Source organism: Ictalurus punctatus, chromosome 9 (assembly GCF_001660625.3).
Source record: "Ictalurus punctatus breed USDA103 chromosome 9, Coco_2.0, whole genome shotgun sequence".
In the NCBI taxonomy this organism is placed as follows: domain Eukaryota; kingdom Metazoa; phylum Chordata; class Actinopteri; order Siluriformes; family Ictaluridae; genus Ictalurus; species Ictalurus punctatus.
In genome coordinates, this window is record NC_030424.2 from 23,145,793 (window position 1) to 23,170,956 (window position 25,164).

Below are 25,164 nucleotides of genomic sequence, written 5' to 3' on the forward strand. Positions count from 1 at the left end.
TGTGAAGGAATTTTTTTATATCTTGACGGTTTTGCCGTGGCGAGGCAATACATGGTGAAAAACGGGAAACTGGAAATGTCTCATATCTTTTGAGTGCATTCAGTGATTTAGAAGAAACTTGAGTATGTATGTATGTTTGGTACTGGGGTCTGGTCACATGGATGTGGCTATTGTGAGTCATGGTCATAGCAGACTTTGCAACAATCTTCTTATGTTTACCCAAATCACCTCAAACTTGGTCAGAATAATTGTGAAAGGATTTTTGATATCTTAAGTAGTGTTGCCATTGTTTTTGAGGCTCTTAGCATACTTAAAATGTCATGTTGTCGGCCGTTAGGCAACGGCAAAAGCTAAGACATGGGCATGGAGGGTTGACTCTGTAACGCCCCCTTTTGACTGAAGTGGTGCAGTCAGTTTTTCCTACAGTCACCAAACTCAGTACTTATCTTGTTCTCATCAAGCTGCACAACTTTCAAAATTACACTCATTAGCACCACCCAACAGGAAGTAGGTCATGGATTTAATGTGGACATTTGAAAATTGCAGACTCTGAGTTTTTAAATACTCCTTTAAAGGGATTCATGCTGTTGTCACCAAACATGGTCATCATTATGCCAAGACATTGAAGATGCTAAATTGTGAATGGATTTTTAATACCTCGAACGGTTTCACCATGGCGAGGCAATCAATTTTTGGCGAAGAAAGCAAAACAGGAAGTCTCTCATATCTTCTGCATGCATTGAGTGATTTAGATGAAACTTAAGCTGAATGTTTGTTCACGGGAGCTGAGCACACAGATGTGACTATTGTGAGTCACAGTCATAGCGCCACCAACTGGAAGCAGGAAGTCCCTCATTTAAAACATATTTTGCAATAGTCCTCTTTACCCGCTTAAATGCTGGTATAATTACGCTTAATCTTCGCATAGCTGTTACATTGTAATTCCAAGCAAATCAAACACTAGTAGAAAGGCACATGAATAGAGCTATGTTGTACCCCCTTATATGCATGTGCCCACTACACACATTACTTCACTACAATTAATTAATGGCTACTAATTATAACAACATATATCTCTTATCTTCTTCATGCGTTATAGCAACAAATATAAACTGTATGTTTGGACATGGAAGCTGTTGTAAAGCCTTAGACCTGGGTTTAACCTAACACATCAGTGCAAGTTGCTCTACAGCACTCGCTTTACTATGCATTGTTTCCATAGACCGACTGGGTGATGATGGCACCGTAGTGCTTGGGCCCATCATTGCTGCTTGCAGCTGTATTTATTCTTCTTGGCTGACATGACTCCAGTCCCTCTGTTGAAACTGTGCACCAGTAAAAGTAGCTCATGCGTTCACAAAAGGTAACCAGAAGATGTTAGATGATGTCACAGACTAATTTGCTTATGCACTGGATTGTCCTGATCATTTTCTGAAGAATATAATAATAATAATCATAATGATAATGATAATAATAATTCCTTAGATTGATGTAGCTCTTTTCTAGGCACTCAAAGCCTAGAAATAGATTATAACATATTTATTATAGGAAGATATCATCACAAACTCTTTATGTATATATATTATAAAATACTATCATTTCTATCAGGAACACAGATAAAAGAAGCAGTGGTAGTGAGTAGTGAACAAAAACAGTTTTGAAAGTAATACAAGGTTTTATTACTTGTAAATGTAGCAAGAAGTGAGTTTGAAATGAAGAACAAAGAAATGTGTGGGGCGGGACAAACAGCAGTGATGCGTGTTTGGTCATTGTGAACACTGGTGATCAGTGATTTTTTTTTGTTGGGAACAATGGTGATTTTTGATTGGTTGTTGGGAAGAATGGTGATCAGTAAATAGTCACTGGCAACAGTGTTGATTGTTTGTTGGTGGGAACAACGGTTGATTGTGAGTGATCTTTGTGAACAGTGGTAGTTAGTGACTGGTTGTTGGGAACAATGGTTATCAGTATATGGTCACTGGTTACAAAGTTTATCATTGATTGGTCTTTGGGAACAATGGTGACCAGTGATTGGCTGTATGGAACAATAGTGATCATTGACTGGTCACGGGGAACAGTGGTGATCAGTGATTGGCTGTGGGGAACAATACTGATCATCGACTGGTCATGGTGAACAATGGTGATCAGTGATTGGCTGTGGGGAACAATACTGATCATTGACTTGTCATGGGGAACAATGTTGATCAGTGATTGGTGACTGGGAACAATGGTGATCTTTGATTGGTCATTGGGAACATAAGCACACGCAAGCACAATTCAGTCAGGCTTTACACTCTGGTGGTGAGTCGCACAAACCTGCATTCTCAACTCACATAACCAGCAGCTGTGATGCGGGCGGGAGAGAGCCGTATCGAAGTGGTTGTTAACATCTGCTGAAAAAGTTGGTAGATTTGTTGCTACTCTCTACGTTCGTACACACGATGCCTTAAAGTTTGTCAGACAGAAAGGAAAAATCCATAACACCATTTATCATGCAGTCAATACTAGACAACAACAGAACCTTTTATTAACATGAACAGAGTTAATTCTTTCCATTATACTTTTAAATACTTGAACTGAGAAAGCTCCTGCTGATGTTTCACTCGAGTTTGTTTATGGTTAGGTTTGTTTAACACACTTTCAGAAAATGAGTTCCAAACTCCTAATTAGTCAACAAGGATGTGAACAGGTTTTACAATATTAATATGCAAAAATATGTGCCTATGTCTTTGAAATTACATGATTAGAACAGGTCTAGATATATTTGTTGGGAAATTACTAACTGCGCCTTCAATAATATCCCGAAAGACATTAGCACTCTCAAGTTGATGAAAGTCCACAAGGCTGTGCACTGAAGTGACGCGAGTGTGAATAAGAGTGGTGCAGGAGGAATTTCTCACTTTAGTCTTCAGCCTGTCCGACCATGACCACCACTACACCTCCTTGCCCCTGTCCACAGCCTGTCAGCACTGCCTCGTCCACTGGGGTGTCCACACGACAGACAGTCTCACGGGACACCTGTCATTCTTTCCTATTCACAAAGGATCAGTACAAGCACCTTCAAACTTCCCTACCTACACTCCAACTCTGTTGACCTCTGACCTTTCATTACAGTCATCCAGACTGTTTTGTGAGTTTGTTCTGGACTGACACTGTTATTAGATCCTCTAACTGTGTTTTAGTTTCCATGTGAGATATTACAAAGAAAACTTAACTACTCATCTCTGTCCTCTGTTTGAGCTGAAGATATGAAGGGCTTGGATGATTTTCAGTCTCAGTGAAGCAAATACAATATGCCGGAACATTATCCAGACTCGGATTCTCCTCAAGCCGCGAAGCGCCGGGCAAATTGATTTTTCCTGTCGTGCCAGATTTGTGACAGTCGGGCAGAAATCACATTGCTCAGCCCAAATGTTTCTAAAGCAATTGAGAAAGCCTGTGCAGTTTCTGGCTTTGGGACCATGAGCTGCATTAGTGGCAGAATCATACACACACCATGCTGTCAGGAGTAGAGGGTAAAATGAGAATCCATCCGTCACCCCAAACCTGCTTAGGGAGGTAAAAGCTGCTGTGACATTCATGAGCACGTCTCACTCTGCACTATTACAAATGGGCCTTAATGGGCTTTTCTTTGTGGGATTTGTTATACGTTTAAGGGAGAATCAGAACACTTTCTGTAATATTTGGCAAATTTCTCCTCACATTTTGGCAGCTATCAATAAAATCTGCTCAAAGGAGAAACTCTGGGCTGTGTGGTACCCCAGGGTGTGTAAACTGAGAAGTCCAGACAACCAACATCCAGCCAAACAGAACAAGAAGGCATCTCCACATACTTGTCCGTCTTTTTCAACCAAAGTACAAGAAGTGCCAGCTATTTGAGGTGGAAGCCAGGTTTTTTTTTTTTTTTTTTTGTGGAACACTGCTAAACTGAGCCATGAGGAGCAAACTGAGTCAAAGGGAGCTGAGACAGAGCTGTAGTACTGAAAAAAAAAAAAAAAGGTGGATAAGGTGGATTCTGGATATTTGGACTGAGGAACCAAAAATGAAAATAAACACAGAATGCATGTTAAAATAGTTATTGATATAATTGTCTACTCATTTCGTTATTGCCAGATCCATTTTCTGGGGAGATTTTTATGATTACTATGTGCACATGCCAAATGTTTGCACAATTCTTTCCATATTTGCATCCAATGAATCAAACAGATTGACGAGTAGGTTTTTAGCCCTACATGCCCCTCAGGTAAATCTTTGTGTTTAATAATATGCAGTGTGAAACCAAACCAAATAGCAAACGAACCAAAAGTCTCATTTTTATCAAATTCGGACTTGGCAAAAGTACTGCTAGGTGTGGGAGCACTCTCAAGCTAGCATTCAGCCTTTTTTGCCTAGAAATGTGTTTTCAGGGCCATGAAGGAAATACTGAAGAGAGGGTCTGTATTAGTTTTTTCCTTTTTAAGCTTCAAAACCGCGATGTTCAGCTGACTTCCACCAAAATGGTGGACTACACCATTACAAAGGTTCAACCATTTCTCAACTGCTGATTGTCTGAAATGGAAGTAACCAAATCTGTGCTTGTTCTCTTGTAGTGTTTGTACGTGGTAATGTATGAACACCAATCTGAATTTGATGACCTGAGTCATACCACCAATACAAATACAGGTTTCTCCACTATAGGGATAAACTGCTAATGTTAAACAATGCAACTAATACTGACCTTGTAAGGTGTTAAAAGAGATAAAAGTCCATTGGATTTCTGTCTGTATCTGTAGTAATCTGCATCTATGTGTGCAGACAGTGGAAAGTGCTGATTCCATGCAGAAGAACACTTCTAATCCATTCCCTAAGTGAAGAAATTTCACTGCTTGAAGCTTAACTGATGTTAATTAGGCTTTAGCATTGACCTTCTGTCTGATGCTCATTAACCTGTCCTCCATGGTGCCAATTCCTCTTAGAAATGACCAGTAGTCAGTTTCATCCACAAATTCTTTGAAAGATAAACATGCTCCAAAGATATGTGTAAAGCAGAAAAGGAAGAGAATGAAAAGAATGAAAAGTTGTTCTTACCACTGGAACTATTATAGGAACTACTTTTCCATTTCTGTTTTTTTTTTTTTTTTTTTTTTTTTTTTCATGCCTGTATTCGTTCTTTGAATTTGAATACAGAACGGTGTGCTGTGTATATATTTGTGTGTACTGCGGCATGTCCGTTGTGCTCGGAGTGGATGCACTCACTTTAGAACACCTCTAATTGACAGCGACTGAAGCACAGTCTCTAATGAAAGCCGCGCACTTGAGCTGCCATTGAAAACCAAAAACGCCTGGCCTTCTCCACTTTTATTCCTCTTCTCCAAGGTCCATCAGGGCCATTTAACATGACTGTAGGCACCCCCTCCTTGCGCTCTCCTGCTGTCTGCCTGTCCTTCTTTCTTATTTTCCTTTAAAGATGTGATTTAGGCATACTTATGAGGACACTTTCAGAGTAAGCTGTTTATCTGCTTCTTGCTTGAAGTGCTTCCAGGGCTTTGGAGCACATAAAGGTCAGCATGCGAGAGTCTAAGTGAGTGCGGCGTTTTGCCTCCATCAGCTTATTGGCCTCCGGCATACAACTAGCAGGTTGGGTTAGCATCGTTATCAGCTGAGCTTGGTGAGTTGAGAGTATTATGGTAATGCGAGCCAGGCTGAAAATTGAGAGGTTTTTAGTAAGGCCATGACGGAGCAGTGGGGCATTTTACTGCCCGTACTATTTTACTGTCCTGGATAGATCTTCACATTTAGAAAAAAAATCCTGTCCAAACCCAATTTGTACAATAAAAAGTTTAGCAGTACCTCCTTAGAGTTGTTACCCAATTATTCTCCCAATTTCTTCCCATTTGCCAGTTCCCAACCTAATTCTCCCATATCACATGACAGCCTTCTGCTGAGAAACATGAAGCCAACCAGTGCATCTTGCCAAACTGCTGGTTATACACCATCACAGTGTGGCTAAAACCACACTCGGACGAAAGTTCTGTCTACCCTCTTCCACATACATAAGCGCACAGACAGCCATGACTGTCGTGACAGCTATGACAGTCATTCTTATATATGCTGTCCAGTAGATCCTCCCTCCCGCTGAGCCCAAAGTCTTTCTTCCTGTGCTGCATTCCATCCTATTTATCACCAATTTCAGTCATTTTCAATAGGCTGTCCCATTTTTGTACAATCACGCCTTAAAATTCTATATTACACCCTGCTACACACATCAGCCCTCCAAAGCCAAAGCAATCACAACTGCCTGCATAGGCTCCAAAGTGAGCACTATTTTTTTTTTTTCCTCTAATGCAACAGCACGCTATGCCCAAATGGCATTTCTTTTCCACGGTGATGTGCCTGGGCTCTTTTTGCTTAAACTGCACTTTCCACTTTACTTACCTTGGCCTTGTTTGGCTCACCAGTAATGAGGTCCATGGGAGCACAGCTTGCACACTACCATACAGTTTTGCGTCCGCTGACAGGCTGAGTTAACTCGCATTAGCCCCAGGTTGGAAAATCATTTACTCTTGCTCATTGGGATCTAAGATGCCATTATTGCTACACTGTGTTTATAGGCGTCCCTAAGGATTAGGCAGCATTCAGATTACTTGGCCTGATTGTGTGTGTGTGTGTGTGTGTGTGTGGGTGGGTGGGTAGGTGGGTGTGTGTGTGTTTGGAGATATGATTGATTTCATCTCTTCATTTAAGGCTTCTGAGTTTTCCAGATCTGAGACTGACCACATACTCTTCTGGCAGGACCAGCAGATTCTGACCATCATATTTCTGCTCATCCTTCTCTCTCTTTTTCTTCTTCATTTAAAGCCTCTTTATTTTCTGTGAGCTAGAAATTTCTGTGCGCCTGTCCTGAAATGGACACATACGCATGACATTAAAATTGTCCAGCTCCAAGAGAGGAAATATGGCCATGGGTATTCCTACATGTCTTTGAACTGCACCATGAATCTTGCATTTCAACCTCGTAAAACACTTCAAAGCTGAAGAGCTGCGCTTCAAAGGCCTCACATTGCCTCAACAATCCTCAGGAAGAATTATTTAATATTATACTGGATTTAAGCATGCGTATTATCTCTGAATCTATGAACCGTGTTTCTTTTACCCTTCGTAGCTCCCACTGTTGGGGAAACTTAAAATGACTGCACTTTTTAAATGCTTATGAATGGAAATTGTAATTATTTTACTCCCACACAACTTTTTTTTTTTTTGATGACCAGGATGGGAGAAAATTACTTGGGTCAGGAATTTTCTGGACAGAAAGAATTACTTGGTGAAACTTAGTGCCTTAACCATCTGCTTAATGAACATATGTGTATGGGGTAGACATAATCCTGAAAAAACAAATTTGCAGTTAGGACTGAGTCTCTAGGAACTTTGTAATAAAGTACAACACGCTTTGCAGCAGTCAGAGGTAAAGCTCTTCCTTTAGGTTTTCCACCACAGGAAAGTCTTCAGGACAAAGAGCTGTAACATTCTGCTATTTTTTTTTTTTTTTTTTTTTTTTTTTTTTTGTCTTAGTAACTTCAAGACGGTCAAGTAGATGCTGGTGAGGAAATGACTGTTTATAGCTGCTATATCATAGCATATAATGAATAAATAATAAAGTATCAATAAATTTATCAAAAAGAACAATATGTTTTACAACTAAAAATTGGCAAATTTCTTTGGCGTAAGTAGAATCAAACACAACAGGATATGCTGTTATTGGAAAAACACTCCTTTGCTCAAGGCTGCCCCACTATTGATTATTTGTCAATAACAGCACACCTCATCATGTCTTATTCCTTACTTATTCCACACAAGAACCAAACTTTTGTATAACACAGTATTGCTACAGCCACACTATATTAATAACAGTATTGTTGTTGGTCTCCACTCTCCAGACATAAAGATGGAGTGCTGTTAATTAAGATGCCTTTTCCGTAGTGAGAGGGAGGGATAAAGGAATCACTGAGAAGCCTTGTGACATTTAGACACTCCTATACCCCCAACCAAGCAGTCTGAGGAGACATGGCAGCCTCTGAATTATTAAGCAGCCGGTTCAATAAAGACTTAGCCTCCCCTGCGTTGTTATTTATATTAGCGGTATATTGTTCTCCGTGTTTCCTGATGAAAGAGATCATCAACTACTAGTTAACCAAGTTATAGACTTAAAGGCAGATGTACGCACTAAGCTGTTTGAGGCTGTTTTAATAGTAATTAGGCTACGTTCTGTGAGGAAAACCTTTTCACAGTATACACAAAGCTGACATATTAGGGAGAGTGTGTAAAAAGTGTGAAGTTGGCGCTAATGTACAAATTAACCTAGCAATTAACTTTTTCTTCCTCTTCACCAAAGACTAGGTCTAATAAACAGTAAGCCGGTTTTACACATTCTTTATTTGTACAATTGGGTACTTTTGAGCTGTCAGCATGAGTTATTCATTCTCATCCATCTATCCAACCATTTTCCATACTGCTTATACTACATAAGATTGTGGGTGAGGCTGGAGCCTAAACTCAGGGAAAAATGCACAAGACACTCACACATTCATACACCCATTCACACACTACAGACAATTTGGAAATGCCAGTCAGCCTACAACGCATGTCTTTAGACGGGGGGGAGGAGACCAGAATACCCGGAGATAACCCCCGTAGCACACAGAGAACAGGCAAACTCTGCGCAGATGTGTGGAGGTGGGAGTCGAACCCCAGAAGTGCAAAGCATGCTTGCATTTGAAGAGTGTGTTCCTGATTTCCAGATCAGAGTCATAGCACATATCCAGTACGTTTACATGAACAACAATAAGCCGATATTAAAACAATACTCTGATTAAGAAACTAGCATGTAAACAGCAATTTTTAATTACCTTAATCCGATTAAAGTCATACTCGAAGTAAACACAAATCGAATTAAGACGTGTGGAGTATTCCTGTTTTAGTCGCATTATCGACGTGTATTACAGACATGTACACACCTTAATCACACTATTAACGTCGTGTGGGAGTTTTCACTGCATTTTGCGACAGGACACGTTCACACACGGCAGTGCGCAACCGTTTTACAGTAAACAATACAGTCCAAAACTGCGTGCTTACCTATTGTATAGTAGGAGAAATACATGTATCTCGGCTACTATATAGTACGCGCTTTGGGATGCAGCCCACGGCTTCAAGCAGTTGTCTATTTGCACGTATAGCATGACAAATAATTAACCGCACTTGAAGCGTTCGTAATAATTTAAAATAAAAACACCCAAAACTGTATACGGCACCATAGCGAATACGAACTGTATGTTGATACATGAAATTCTGGAGGGAACGTCGGACGGCGTGACGTGGGGACGTGATGACGTGTGCGGTTAATCGATCCATGTTCTATAGCATGTAAAACGGGAACATGAAAAGAGTATTCTAAACGCGACTCATGTAAACACCTTAATCACAATATTATCTTATTTAGAATAAGGTCGATAATTAGATCACTGCTGTCCATGTAAACGTTGTCATTGTCAGCCACACACATTATACATTGGTTTCCTCATATCTAACATCTGATAAAATGACTCAGTCGTCTGTATTTACTTTGTAGTAGTCCATTAATATTGAAGTGCAGTAAATATTGCACATCAACACAACCAGATTGTAAGGAATAGACTATACTAAGACTATGCTAGCAGTTCTGTCCTAAAAGAGGGAACCAAGAGGCTGTAATTTAGCACCCAAACTTTCCCAGGGCAAGGCCCCCCAAATGGCATTAATATTTGACCGAGGCCCCCCTTTTTCAAGATGTCTTTAAAACACATTAAAACACATTAAAAATACAGACTTCTGAATATATCCCCCTCCTTTTTTTTATTAATAATTACATCTTACATCTTTACATTACATTAGGAATTGAGTGTGTGTGTGTGTGTGTGTGTGTGTGGTTGTCTGAGAGTGAGAAAGAAAAAATCATGTGTTTATTTATTTTTCACACCAAATTGTTGAGGCCCCCCGGGCGCCCCCTGGTGGCCCCCAAGTGGGCCGCGGCCACCACTTTGAAAACCACCGATTTTGCACATATAAAAACCATAGAGTTCATATATAGTGGGTAAAAAAATCTGATTGCTCTGGCAGATTTAGAAAACTGCACAACCTGCACAGACATGTTCATTTCTGGCCATAAAAAGTGAAACACATCCTCATGGCTCACATCCAACCAAATGATCAATACACCAACACTATAATAGTAATTTATGCTTCTGACTGGACAAAAATAAACCCCTTAGTTTGCTTGGGCATTGTATTGGTCCAGTTCCACACTCACATAAATGCATAGAGTGTATTAATCCACTCAGAATGAGTGCTAACACAAACGCACACAGGCCTCTCTGAATCTCATAGCAATCAAGGGAAAGTGAGATCGAGCCTTGCTTTAGTACGATGCTCACAAACTCTTGGTTCTTGTCGGACTGATCCCATAACTTTGTTCCTGTGTTTTTCTGTGTTTGTCTGTGTTAATGTTGCTTTGTACAGCAATGATAAGTGATGGTTCTACTTTATCCCCGAGTCACACACACACACACACACACACACTAATGGATTATAGTCTTGGTGCTTGGCCATTAGATGCTTGGTGCGTGGGCATCCACACAGACAACCTGTTTACAAAGTGAAAGCTGCACAATTCGTTTGTTTAGCTTTAGAGTATGTTTACATGGAGTGCCTCCCACACCAAGTCAACGTTATTATTGTTATTATTAATTTAGGATCATTACACCTGCTTTTTAAGCTTCAGCATCCAAAAAGAGATTCGATAGTCCAAAAAACATGCTTGTGAAATACGATAGGTTAAAAACAAATCATTGTAGAACACATTAACGGGTGGTTTGAAGATCTCGCTTGCGTGTGAATATTTACAATATTAACTACTAAAAGGATTCAGTATTTCCAAAACATGAGCTCGCAGCTTGTTGTTCTCCATCTCTAGCCGAAAATCCGTGTCCTATTCCCAGTGCCAGTCGCCTCGCAGCCTCTGATACTCACGTTGCCCTGGTTTCACTTGCCTCCCTGCTGTTCCGTCATTGGTTTGACTCTTTTTTGCTCATCGGTTAATGACAGCAGTGCCATGTCACTGAGGCTCAGGCTAATTTACACTTCATACCCATGTGTGTCAAAAAAAAAACAATCCACTTGTTCTTTCATATCATAATGTTAATTGCCATGCATATTGTGGATTGTCTCTGGAAAGCAAATGATGAGCAGAGCAAGCACCACATTACACTCATTAATACAAAGGTGGTAGGTATCATATTATCGTATGACTTTAACACCTGACTATTTGCCAAATGCGGGCAAAATTTGGCACAGCTCATTAAAAAAAATTAATAAATAAATCTAAATGTGCATTATTTAGTCTGTATATATACCAAATATGTACTAAATTTAATGCATCTCAGGTTGATAGAACAAGGTGACATGTAACTGGTCTCAAAAGAACAGGTCAGAACAGTGACTGAAAATAAAGCAAAGAGAGCGTCACGTCAGAAAACTTGTTAAGTCACACCCCCAGGGTCGGGGGTTCGATTCCCGCTGCGGCCCTGTGTGTGCGGAGTTTGCATGTTCTCTCCGTGCTGCGGGGGTTTCCTCCGGGTACTCCGGTTTCCTCCCCCAGTCCAAAGACATGCAAGGTAGGCTGATTGGCATGTCCAAAGTGTCCGTAGTGTATGAATGGGAATGTGTGTGATTGTGCCCTGCGATGGATTGGCACCCGTTCAGGGTGTACCGCACCTTGTGCCCTATGCTCCCTGGGATAGGCTCCAGGTTCCCAGCGACCCTGTAGGATAAGCAGTATAGAAAATGGATGGATGGAAGTATGGATCTTTATCCATTTGGAAAAAGAAATGTATGGTATAATTCAGTTTTTTGTACTTGTTTTAAAAATATACTTAGATCGTTAGTGTTGTAATAAAGAATTGTGAACCGTAGGTTGTTCTTCGTTCTAAAAATTTTGCACAGTTATTCAATATTCAGTTTTGTCCACACGCTCTCGCACAGCGTTCTAGCAGTAACGTATTGTTCCATTAGTTCCATGAGTATAGAAGAATAAACTAACAGTTATATTTCAGGGTGCCAATATTTTGTCCAGTAGAAATGGATGATAATAATCTGGAAAATAATAAGCCACATTTCCTAGTGAGCTATACACCGATTTCAAGCCCTGCATAGTAAACATGCTAACGTTTACATTACAGTATTGGGGTTGTTTTTTGTTGTTGTTGTTGTTGTTGTTGTTGTTGTTCTGTTTTGTTTTTACAATATTATTCTAATTCATCTACAAGAAGTCAAATCCTACAAGCAGATTAAATGGATTCCATCATGGCAACAGTATTTCAATATATTATGAAGTGTTTTTGTTTCATGTCATTGGCTAGGACATCTTCAGATATGCTGCTCTTATGATATTAATATCAAGTTATTGTAAATGAATCACCTTAGGCTGTCACATCGTTCAACCTGAGAAGTTGCTAGCATGATAACGGTAAAACAAATGGCATGACAAAGTACACAAAAACAAGCATGCTAATGAGCACCAGGGCTAAAACCGTGGTGTATTGATGTGCTGCAAATGAGAGCCAAGATATGAGTATGAAAAAAGGGAGTTTTCATCCTGATTTGAAGAAGTGTCACGGAGTGACAGTACCACCACAGAGCACAGTCTAAACCTGGGGATTGTGAGTAAACCAGCACCAGAGGGATCCGTGCATGCAGTATGCGGTGTGTGGCTGAAGGAATTCAGACAGGTACTGACGGGCAGCACTATGAAGGACTGTGAAGGTAATAAGAAGGAATATGTTTTGAATCCAGGATGAGACAGGTAAACAGTGTAGGAGGATGGGAATCAGTGTGGAGTTTTGAATGTGCTGTAGGCCGGTCAGGGTTTTGGCATGGAAACTAATAACAGGGAGAAGTTTGTTACAGGAACTTATAAAGGTCTGGTCATGTTGATAGAGAGAAAATAATTTCAGTCAAATAATACTGAGTGACCTTTTTTTTGGTTTAGGACATACGGTGTAATTAATGTGTATTTTGCATGCAAAGTAAATGATGTAGATTGCCTAGAAATATATTTAGAGACGGTACTAATGTTCGGATGTCATTCAGTTGAGTCTCATTTGTAAAGAAAAAAAAATGCATGACTAGATTAGTCTAACATTCATAAAGGTTAAGCCCTTATATATCTGGTTCATCATTCACTTCTATTCATTATTTAAGCGTACATTCATTCATCTTAATTAACCGCGTTTTTTCTGGTCAGTGTTGTGATGGATACAATTCTGCACTCAAGTCTCCTTTAGTGAACAGTGGGCTAGTTCAACAAACTGACTTCATATAAAAACCATAATGAACTTTCTTTTACTTTCACTCGATCCATTGTTACCCAGATGAGGACGGGTTCCCTTCTGAGTCGGGTTCCTCTCAAGTTTTCTTCCTCACATCATCTTAGGGAGTTTTTCCCTCACCACCGTCGCCACTGTCTCGCTCATTATGGATAAATTCACACGCTTAAAATCTGTTTATATGTTTCTGTAAAGCTGCTTTGAGACAATGTCCATTGTTAAAAGTGCTATACAAATAAAATTTTATTGAATTGATTTGAATCCAGAACTTCTGCCATGGAAATACACATGCCAGTCTATCGTAGAGCACCACACTCACACACACATTCACAACTAGGGCAATTTATAGAGCCAAAAACTTACTGGTGTGCGGTTTTTTTTTTTTTTTTTTTGGGTTTTGGAGAAACCTAGAGGCAACCTACACGGATACGGGGAGAACATGTGAAACTCAACACAGACAGTAACCCAAGTTTAGAATTGAATCATGGACGCTGTAGCTGTGAGACAGGAAGTCTACCTGCTGTTCTACTGCGCTGCCTTAGATTAAGCATATTATTTAGTGATTCCTATAAATTATTCAGTAACTACAGTAAAACTGAAGGGAGTAGTTTATGAGAGTTGGGATTGTCTGGACCCGCTGACAGGTCCTGGGAGTTTGCGGGCTTACATTTATTATTAGGTATGTTTGTACACTGTAATCCCGTGTTGGTTTTACTTAAAGTGCACCTATTGTGGTTTTTCAAATATTATCTTTCATGTAGTGTGTTATAGAGCTGTTTGTGAATGTAAAAACATCTGCAAAATTTCAAAAATCAAAGCGCACGACAAACGTAGTTATTGACTCCCAAAAGAAGGAAGTGACCAATCACAACAGACTGGGACATCTGACCAATCAGAGCAGAGAATGCTCTCTGAAAGGAGGAGTTTAGAATGAATCATTTAGAACGGTTCATTGAACGAGTCGTTTGTGACACAAAAAGGTAACGCCGCAATTTAAATTATGAGCACAGTAAACTGTTTTTTGACCTTGGATACATGTAAATATATTGTATGAGACCTTTGAAATAAAATTAGGCACGTTTCAAAACCATAATAGGTGCGCTTTAAAAACTCAAGTAATCATGACTAAACATTACTCAAAATGTTGTGTTTTGGACCCATGAAAGTTTGTTTGACTTATTAACCTAGAAAATAAGTTTTCAAGTGTTATGAACTCAAAATTATGATTTATTAAAATAGCTCACTCTGGTCTTTCCTTGATGTGATTGGCCAAGCAAGGAGTTCCTCCTGGCAACAAGTGAACTGATTATCTACATTGGTAGATAATTGCAAAAGGCAGTCCTCATCGTCTAGTCTGTTGCTAGTACCGTTGTAGTGCAATTCAACAGTTCATTAGTAGGATCATGAGTAGGAGAGACGACTCCGTGTGTGTTTGCAAAGAAATGACAATCATGTAGAGGATGTTTTGTAAATAAAGTAATTTTTTGCTAAAAAAAAAAAAAAAAAAAAAAAAAAAACTGTTAATTTCCCATATGCATGGAGACTTTTGGGACACCCTGTATTTAAGTACACTCCAACACCAAGTTCCTGTACAACTGGTGTACCCGAGTCCCGTTCAGCCCGAACCCGAACTTCAAGTTAAGTGATCTTAACAATTTAAGTACAGTCTACATGACCACCAAGTTAAGTGAACTTAAATATAAGGTTTGGGAGGCCCCATTACTCAAGTAAATTGAGGGAATGGGTTTACTCAATCGAGTACAGTCAACTTTTTAGGGTTTTCAGTGTACCTTTTTATTTAAGCCACTAGGTGGTGGAGGCATTATGTTTTCGGCTTGTCCATGCGTCCGCTTGTCTATGCGTCTGAGATTCTCTTTAGCATGATATCTCAATAACGAGTGGTAGAATGTTTGTAGGATTTTTATGGACGTATCATTGTAACCAGCAGATGAACTGATTAGATATTAGAATTGATCCTAACAGAGTCAAGGTCATGGCAAGGTCAAATGTCTGAAATGGTTTCTTCAACGGCGTCATTACTGTTTGTCATACAGAGATATTACTTACACATTCATGTGCAGGAATTAAGACGCAATGTCTTGCTATCTATGATATTTGCCATCAGTTTGTCCATCAATCCTTCTATCCATCCATCCAAGATTATCGTTAGTGCGATATTTCAAGAAAAAGTGGTTGAATGTTTGTAGGATATATAAGGAGTTACCAGTGTAACCAACAGATGAACTAATGACATTTTGGCACTGATGTAAACAGGGATAAGGTTCCAGCGGGGTGTAGGTTAAAAGGGTAGTAGTAGCTCAGTGGTTAAAATGTTGGCCTACTATTTGGAAGGTTATGAGTTCAAATCCCAGCACCACCCATCTGCCACTGCTGGGCCCTTGAACAAGGCCCTTAACTGCTCAGTTGTATAAATGAGGTAAATAAGTAAGTTGCTCTGGATAAGGATGTCTGCCAAATGCCATATATGAAATGTATGAAACAGTTTCACTTCATGTTTGAAATATATTTTAAAGGTATTTGACACATACAAATTAGTAACAAGTGCTAGACTACTTAGCAGTGGTGGCATCCCTGTCAGTGCCGTTGGCGTCGAGTTCTACATGTTTCTGACTTCTCGTATGTGAAATAAAAGAATATGATGTTCAGATTGCTTCCATGAATGATATGACATAACTGTGGAGAACATGGATAGTGGGGGTTTTGCTCACCATGTCATGCCCATGGAAGCTGGGTGAACTCTGTAGAGGAGATCAAGCTATACTATGAGATCAAGCTTGTGAATTGTCCTTCAAAAAAATCGCAAACCAGCTCAATCCAAATCTCACATAGGTTTCACAAGTATGCTAAACTCTCCATCCTCAGCACTCAATTGATTTAATGGTCTCATGTATAACCTGTGTCTTATTCTCGACATTGTTCACACTGTCAGCATTTGCAGTGGGCGGTCTTCTTCCTGTAGTCATGGAAATTGTCATGAAATTTTAATAGCGCCATCTGTAGTAGTGGAGCACTCGTACACCACTGCTCATGCAAAGCCATTAAGATTACTCACGAAGGTGGTTTCGACTCAGTGATGTGATATCTTCTTAATAAATCTTTTCATTTCTCTTTTCCACAGGCTCCCAGCTGGCTCCACAGACCCCTGGGAACTTATCTGACACTGGCTCCAACTCCAGCATGAACCAGATTGCCATGGCTCAGGACAGAGGTAAACAAGAAAGAAATCCTATCCAGGATCCGACCCAGATGAACGTAGTGCCTTTGCCGTTTCCTGTAATGATATCTGTAAATTTAAAGCACAAAACAGCATACTAGACAAAGTTCAAAGCCTATCATGTCCTTCTGCGTGGGCATCCTGGCACTGGAATGCTGACTTTCCAAGGCTCTTAATGAAAAAATCTCATTTCAGACCTTGCTCAAGTACATTATGTGGTGCCTTCATGACTTCTAGAAGAGTGTGTGGTTTGCATTATGCTGTATAAAATATACAGCAGTCGAGTTCTGCAGGTACACAGCCCTTAGAGCTCATTGTATTTCCATAAAACTCTAGTTGAGCAGCTGTTTGCTTCCTCTTTTACCACTCAGATTATCGTTGTCCAGCTAAGAGCTTAGCTTTTTGAGCCAGGCATGTGGTGGTGGGTGGGGGTGTTGGGGGCAGGTGGGTGAGTGTGAATGCATTATTTGCTTTTAGCACTGTCTGCGCAGCGTCCCTCTCTCCTCCATCCATTTTCCAGGCAATTTAAAATGCGGTATTACACTGTGTTTTTTTTTTCTTCTCCAAACTCCCTTACATTAATGGAAGCAAAACATTACAATAATGTCCCCTGTTAAAGCTGCGCTCTCTGGCAGCCTAAGCACTTTCAACCCTCGTCTCATCATCCGAGGCCGGTAGACAGCCAGCCGGGTTCTGCTGCCCAAGCAGAACAGAGTGCATGGGGAGATGATTGACCGCCTGTGTGTATATGTGTGTGTGTGTGTGTATGTGTGTGTCTGTCTGAAAGGCTCCACTCAATAAAAAAAAGAGCTAGGCGTCTGCTCGACACGCACATTCTTACGAAGCTTGAGTGGGGAGCAGCGCTGGCGCTTGCTGCTCTACTGAACATTTCCATTTAGCCTAATCTACAATATTAGTGTGCAGAGCAGCCCATACAAAGGCAACCTTTCCCATCTGAGTGGATTGTAGACCCCCCACCCCCTCCTCTCCCCTCCTATGTCTGTTTGCCCAGGGGTTTAAATGTAATAAAGTGCCACTCCATTTAATATCGCGTCCAATCAGGACTGCTCTAAATGTCAGTTTTTGGTAGCTATTCAGCTTGTGAATGCTCACATAATGTTTTAGATAGTTTCTATTGTAATTTTTCCCATTTCCTGCTAATTTAGTTCTAGTTAATTCAAAGCGTAAGAGGGAATTAAGTGATAAAGCTCTTCATTTATCACCCACCAGTCATACCTATCTGCCAGGGTTTCGAAATACTATTGCCTCTAAAAAAAAACGGAATTGTTTTGGGTTTTGGGGTCTGCCCCCCTCCCCTTCCTGGTTTATTAGTATGGATTTATCAAGAAGAGATTGGAAGAGATTCTCATATCTGTTTGAAGGTGTTGATTAATTTTCTATAACAACACCTCTGGCAGTAGTTCCAGCTGTAATTCAAATCACAGGTTCATATTAATGCACTCGTTCTATTAATCGTTTTTTTGTTTTTTTTTTTCTTTTCTATAGCAACTTACTCTGGGAATTTTGAATCAAGGACAATTGACATAACGTTAATAATAAATGAATAACACAATGTGTTAATGTCTAATTGACTACGTTTATATGAACAGCAGTAATCTAATTATTGACGTTACTCTGAGTAAGATAATATTGTGATTAAGGTGTTTACATGAGTCGCTTTTAGAATACTCCTGTCATGTATCCGTTTTACATGTTTTAGAGCATAATTAGATTAACAACTCGCGTCATCACGTCACCGCGCCACGCCGTCCGACGTCCCTCCAGAATTTCACGCATCGACATAGAGTTTGTCTTCGTTATGGGACCGTATACAATTTGGGGTGTTTTTATTTATTTTTTTTACGAATGCTTTAAGTGCAGTTAATTATTTGTCATGCTGTACGTACTAATAGACAACTGCTTGAAGCCGTGGGCTGCGTCCCAAACCGCGTACTTACCGTTGATATAGTAGCTGAGATACATGTATTTTTCCCCACTACAGGCCTATAGTAGGCAAGTATGCGGTTTGGGACGCAGCCGAACTCTCTTGTTCGCCGTAAAACGTAAAACTGCCGTGTGTGATCGTGTCCTGTCGCAAAATGCGGTGAAAACTCCCACACGACGTTCATAATGTGATTAAGGTGTTTACATGTCTGTAATACACGTCCATAATGCGACTAAAACAGGAGTACGCCACCTGTCTTAATTCGATTATTGCTTACTTCGAGTATGACCTTAATTAGATTAAGGTAATTAAAAATTGCTGCTTACCTGGTAGTTTCTTAATTAGAGTATGGTCTTAATCAGGTTAAGAGTGGATTATTGTTGTCCATGTAAACACACTGATTGTTGATATGGTGTTCTGTAAGGAAACGTTCTGTAAGGAAATGTTAATCTGGCATTTAAGAAAGGAATCTTCAGTGTCAGCACGGCGAGTAAGTCTTTAGAACAGAAGACTTTGCATTTTCCGGTTTCTTAGTAACATGAAAAGCCTTTATTTTTTTAAGCTTGTAAGGGAACCATTATAGCTGCTATATTGTGTACCTTGTGAAAGCTCCACAATTTAACCTAAAATGAATGTGACTAAGAATAAAATGACAAGAAATGACCTATACTGTATATACACTGCCCTCCACTAATATTGGCCCCCTTGGTAAATATGAGCAAAGAAGGCTGTGAAAAAAATTGTTTAACATTTATTGTTTAACCTTTTGATCGTTTGTTTGAAAAAACTCACAAAAATATTCTGCTCTCATGGATATCAAACAATTGCAAACACAAAAAAATCTTTGTTAAATATATGTGTGGCACAATTATTGGCACCCTTTTAGTCAATACTTCGTGCTACCTCACTTTGCCAAGATAACAGCTCTGAGTCTTCTCCTATAATGCCTGATGAGGTTGGAGAATACATGGCAAGGGATCTGAGACCGTTCCTCCATACAGAATCTCTCCAGATCCTTCAATGAATATAACTTCAATGAATAATTCCACATTAAAAACTAAGTTAAGAAGACTGCAAATAATATCAAAATGAAAATAAATCCGTAAATAAATAAATAGTAACTATTATATCACTGGCACTGAAATGATTTAGAATCTCACTATGCAGTGTCACCCAGAAGAGATCGAGGTCCCTGTTAAGTCTAATTCCTCTGAAGGTTTCTTTATGGAGTTTTCCTCACCACCTTGTCACCTCTGGCTTTCTCATTATGAATCTTCATATACATCCGGATTTGTGTAACACTGCGTTACACGTTTCCACTGCGTGGAAATACTTTGAATGTAGTCAAATTCATCTAGTATTTCTTAGCATTTATAAGGTCACAATAAACCATAATATTATTAAACCTATTTCTAACCATTTGTACTCATTTCAAGCTTGAGATAGTCTTGTTCTATTGGCAGATCATGTTGCTCATTGTAACCACTTATTTCTAGAAAGAAGCTAAATGATCTGCGAATGGAATAAGAAGCTTGAAATGAGTAATAATGTCTATGAATAGGTTCAATGATCTTATATTTGGTTTATTGTAATCTTATAATAAGAAATACTCGATCAATTTGACTATATTCAAGATATTTTCACTTGCTAAGATGACTTTTTTTGCAGTGCTGAATTGAATTCCCTCACAATGTCATGTTTTCTCTTATCCAAGCTACTATAATGATGATCATGATGATGCCATCTTTTCATCTTTCTTGCATTTCTGCTACAGCCTTCATGCGGAGGAGTCAAAACCAGTATGGTCCTCAGCAATCAGGACCGCCCATGTCTCCACATCTGTCTACCAGGAACCAGATGCAGCATGGGATGAGTGTCTATCAGCAGAACTCCACTGGTTCCTACGGACCTCCGAGCGGTCCCTACGGCCCACAAGGTACCCGGCGTCCTCATGTCTTTCATAATCATTAGCTGGATGTTGACTGATTGTCTTTCCATAATCTCACAGTGTCGTCTTATTTAACGACATATCCAAGCATGCGCATTTACTTTTGGGATGAGTATTGGAGCGTATGCCTCAGTCAGCACCACTTCTCTATCCACTGCACTAGTCAGTCTTACAGACAGGAGGAATAGAGCCAAGGTCTGAGGGGTCAGCAAGAATATTCATGAAGTTGAACTACCTCCCTCTTTCTCCATTTCCACTGGACGAATGAAATAAAAAGTGAGCTTGCGGCTGTTATTAAAAGTTGTGCCCTGAAATTAATTTTAATGCTCCGATTAATTATGAGAGGTCATTGCTTTAAGTGTCACCCGCTATAAAGTGTAGACTGTACAGATGACTTCATTAAAATCACTGTGTGCAGGTAGAGGAGGTCAGTGGCTTCTGTGACCTGTTCTGGCCTGCCTCAAGCCTCAAGGACAAAAGGAATCAGCTGTGGTAATGCTGTGTTGCTGTAGAAACTGAAACGTCCAATCCGACAGCAGTCTTCTTTCCCTGGATGCTCTGACCCCTGGCTAAAGCACTGTCTAGCGTTATATCCTGAAATAGTCTTCTGTACTACCGAGGAATAATTACAGTAATAATGGAAGAATGTAACAGGGGGAAGAAATTTAAGGAAAAAGATATTTCAGTCTCGCTCACTGAATATCAACATGCGTATGTTTTTTTTTTTTCTTTTTCTTTTTTCTGGCTGGGTAGATAAGACCATATGTTAGTATTTATGATGCTGTTATCCTTCAGTGCCACAACAAAGACAATATTATGGAATTCACGTTGTGTGCTTTAATGTGTCAATGTGATAAATGCACCGTCTGTTTTCCTTTCGTAATCTCCCTCAGACCTTCCCTGTTCAACATTGATGAATGGTTCCCTTAGATTTTTTTTTTGTTATTCCCATCCACGCTCTTTATTCTCCAAATGTATTGCGAGGAGAGTGACACTAATAACGAGCGCATAAAAAGGCCTAAAGGAAGGAAAGTGGAACCTGGCTTGCGTGGAAACTTGAGTGTGTTTTGCAAGGGGAGTCTGTAAGCCTAGGATAGATTCTTCTTCCTGCTTAATAACATGTGTGTTGGAGGATGGCCATCCCCAGAGTCAGGGCATGGAGCTCACGCCAGCCTCGGGTTCTGAGAGCATAGTCGGGTCAGGTCAGGGTGAACGGGCCAGCCAGCTGCTGCTTGTTGTTCTTGATGAAGCGCCAATCTGTTTGCTGTCTTACCTTCTGCCAGAGAATTACTAACCCGTTAAACCAACATGGAAATGCGTTCCAAGCCTCTGATTGCTCTACTGTGGGCTGCTTGGGACGTTGCCTGTAGGCAGGAGCTTAGAGCATGTGGGTTTGCACATACACAAAATATTTCATGCCTGACTAAGTATGTGTTATCACAAAATCACTTGGTATGCATCCATAAAATTTGTTCTATACAGTTTTCCAGTACTAATTAAGCTTTTCATTTTCCCACAGTCATCATGTTTGAGTACACACCATTTTCTGACACAACTGTACTTTATGCCTATTAATGAACATATAAGGAGCAACGTTTTCGCACAGGAGTAGCTTGCCTTGTACAATTTGAAAACTGAGAGCTCGTTCTTGTTTGCCTTGAAAGGGTAAAAAATTTGGAATTGGAGAGGGCCAAGCGGAGAGCCCTGAGGCACACCGAATCTGTACTATGCTCGAGACTCCCTGCTGAGAGAGCTGCAGAGCTGGCTAGGAGAGAATCTTGGGCCTCAGGCCATGAATAAGGAAAGGTAGCAGAAGCATTGAGTGAGAAAGGAAAGAAAACTGATGAGTTAGAGGGAAATAAGGATGAAACGAGATGTCGACTGTCAAGAAAAAAGTGTGTAAAAGTGTGATTTCTCTCAAGGTCTTTCCGCAGAGGTCATGGTCTGCAGTGTTCAGTCGCGACGGGGGCAGCGTGTGACTATAACAAGCACCGTCAATCAAGTACCACTCGTAGCGATTACTCAGTTTATTGTGATATCTATAATAGGTCTTTATTTATCAAACCTTTATGATACTTTATAAACCCATCTTTTAACATCCTAGAAAAAAAAAAGGGTTGAAACTAAATTAAGATTTTTAACAGGTTTGTAGTCTAAAGTTTAAGTTTCATCACAAAATAATTTCTGTGACAATTTACATGGCGAACTTTTAGTGCTGTTGACCGGAACGAGTGAATAGGGCCTGAGTGAAGAGTGCTGAGGAAGCAGTGTCTCTAATTTGGTCAGTCACAGTCCTCTTCTCCTGCGGGAGAGCGAGGATTAAATACAGCTCAGGAAGAGCGTCGCCTGAATGTGTGACCATGCTTTGAATTTCCATGTAATTGGTAACGCACGGCAGTTTCTCTCTCCCTGCGGCCCAATACAAATGCCGTACCTTACAATGACGAGCGCTGGGAAAGATGGCAGAGGCTATCTTGAAGGGATGTGACTGATAAAAAGACTGCTATTCATTTTTTGCTTGAGAAGACACTAGAATAGCCAATACCACCGGTTTGACTGCTTTGGGGAGAAATAGAACCATGGCTAGAATGAATCCCCACATCTATTCAGTTATTTGTGGCAGCACTCAGGGTTAAAGATGAGCTCCTCTGTGGCTGTAAAGGACAGAGTTTGAGATTGAGAGGCAACCCTTATAAACCCCGAAGAGGCGATGTTGGCCAAGCACCAACGGATTTTCAGGGAGGAAAAAAAGAAAAACGGGTCAAATATCACGAAGCTGGCTGCTGAGATTTTAGTAAACAAAGATATTTTTGTAAGGCATAACCAGCAGACATTTCCTTGAACATCCTGACCTTTCGACTTTAATTCAAGAGAACCTTCAGTAAAGCAAAAGTCATTTGAAATGATTTATCAATTGCAGATTTGAACCTATATAATATGAATGTTATCTGTGAACCAATATTACTGAGGAAAGGTCAAATTCTAAAAGATAAAGACTGAGAAAACAAAAGGCAGTGAACCTGCGGCAGCACAGTGGTCCAGCAGGTAGTGTTACGGCCTCACAACTTTAGATTCCTGAAGTCAGGTTATTGTCTCTGCGCTCCCTGTGTCTGCTTTGGTTTCCTGTCCAGCTTCCAAAAGCACACCGTTAGGTGGATTGGCTACGTTAAAATCGCTCTAGTCATGAATATGTGCATGCATGATGCCCTGAGATCGACCGGTATTCCATCTAGGTTGTATTCTGCACCTCACCCAATGTTCCTGGGATAGGCAACGGGTTCACTGCAACCCTGAGAAGGAATAAAGCAGCCACTGAAGATGAATGAATTTCTGAACTGTGTGTAACGTTTAGTAGTTGGATGCATGAAGGATGGTGTGGTTTTTTTTTTCTTTTCTTTTTTTAATTAATAATCTAGGAATCACGGTCATGAACCATGGCAGGGATCAAGGTACAGGAGGACAGTGTAATCATAGGCGTATCCATCGTTATAAACAATGACACAGGCACGGGTCTAAACACGAAATATGTCAAATGGAGTTTAAACTAGAAAACATGAGAAACAAGAAGCAAGGCATCTTGGGATATACATACAGGATTGTATTGTCCATTCAGCTAATTTTTTTAAATGTGATCGCTGAGGCCAAAAATTGTTTTGCACGAAGAGATGTTTATTAGGTAAATGAGACGTTTTAGCTGTACTCATGTTCAACGCACGTGAATCGAAGGGGGCTTTGGCTGAACACGTGTTGTGATGACGTCACATGGCACGTTGTGATGATGTCACATCATGCATTTTGGCCTAAATCTGCAGAAAATATGTGGTAATTTAGAAAAATAGCAAGCTCCTGCGAATATTGCGGAGTTTTCTTGATTTTGCATTCATTTCTATGATCGCAAAATTGCAACTGCTTGGAATGACTAACAAGCACAATAAGACTTTGCAAAGAGACAGAGAAATAGTATATATCAAAGGATATATCAAAAGTAGGGAAAAATAGCAAAAGGAAATATATGGGGCTCCCGAGCGGGCAACAGTAAAGCCTTTACCCTACTGTCCGTGGATCGGGAATTTGAATCTTTACGATGCCATGGCAGGCCAAGAGAGCAAAATCGGCTGTGCTCACTGGGTGGGATGGATGTCATACTCTCTCTTCCCTGGCAATCACAGCGACACTAGACAATCATGTGCATCTGTGAGCTCATGCATGCAGAAGGGGGCGGATATCTCTTTCCTCAGAGTGTGTTACGCCTCCCTGCGACTCCACATGAGCAGCAGTTTGCTTTTCTTGCCTGTGCCAGTCAGTGCTCAGACACGTTCAAACAATTTAAACAGCAGATCAATAAGCAGGACTAGACGTTATTCTTTTTCAGTGTTGTTAGGTCTGTTGTATTATGAGACTCTTTTGGGTTTTTTTTTCATGTGGTGCTATTCTATTTTATTTTATTAGCCAGTTAATGATAGGAAATAAAACCCCTGGGCAAATGGGATGACCTGGCTGGGTTTTTTTATGCATCCTTATTTTATATGCTGCAGTACTTTAAGAAGCCTATTGAAAAGTTTGTTTGTGGTGGTAGGGAAGTGGAAGTAGGCCTCGTGGGGAAAAAGTTGGAAAACGTCCGGTATACATAGACAAACTAAGC

At 40.2% G+C, this 25,164-nt stretch overlaps 1 protein-coding gene across 1 annotated transcript in view; it reads left to right on the forward strand.

Moving 5' to 3' along the window:
* LOC108269987 (AT-rich interactive domain-containing protein 1B) overlaps window positions 1–25,164 on the forward strand; it is a 223,742-nt gene that overhangs the window by 149,494 nt on the left and 49,084 nt on the right. Inside the window, exons 6-7 of the mRNA XM_017476201.3 lie at window positions 16,534–16,623; window positions 20,349–20,510. Coding sequence (XP_017331690.1) covers window positions 16,534–16,623; window positions 20,349–20,510 — 252 coding nt within the window. The remainder of the gene's footprint in view (window positions 1–16,533; window positions 16,624–20,348; window positions 20,511–25,164) is intronic.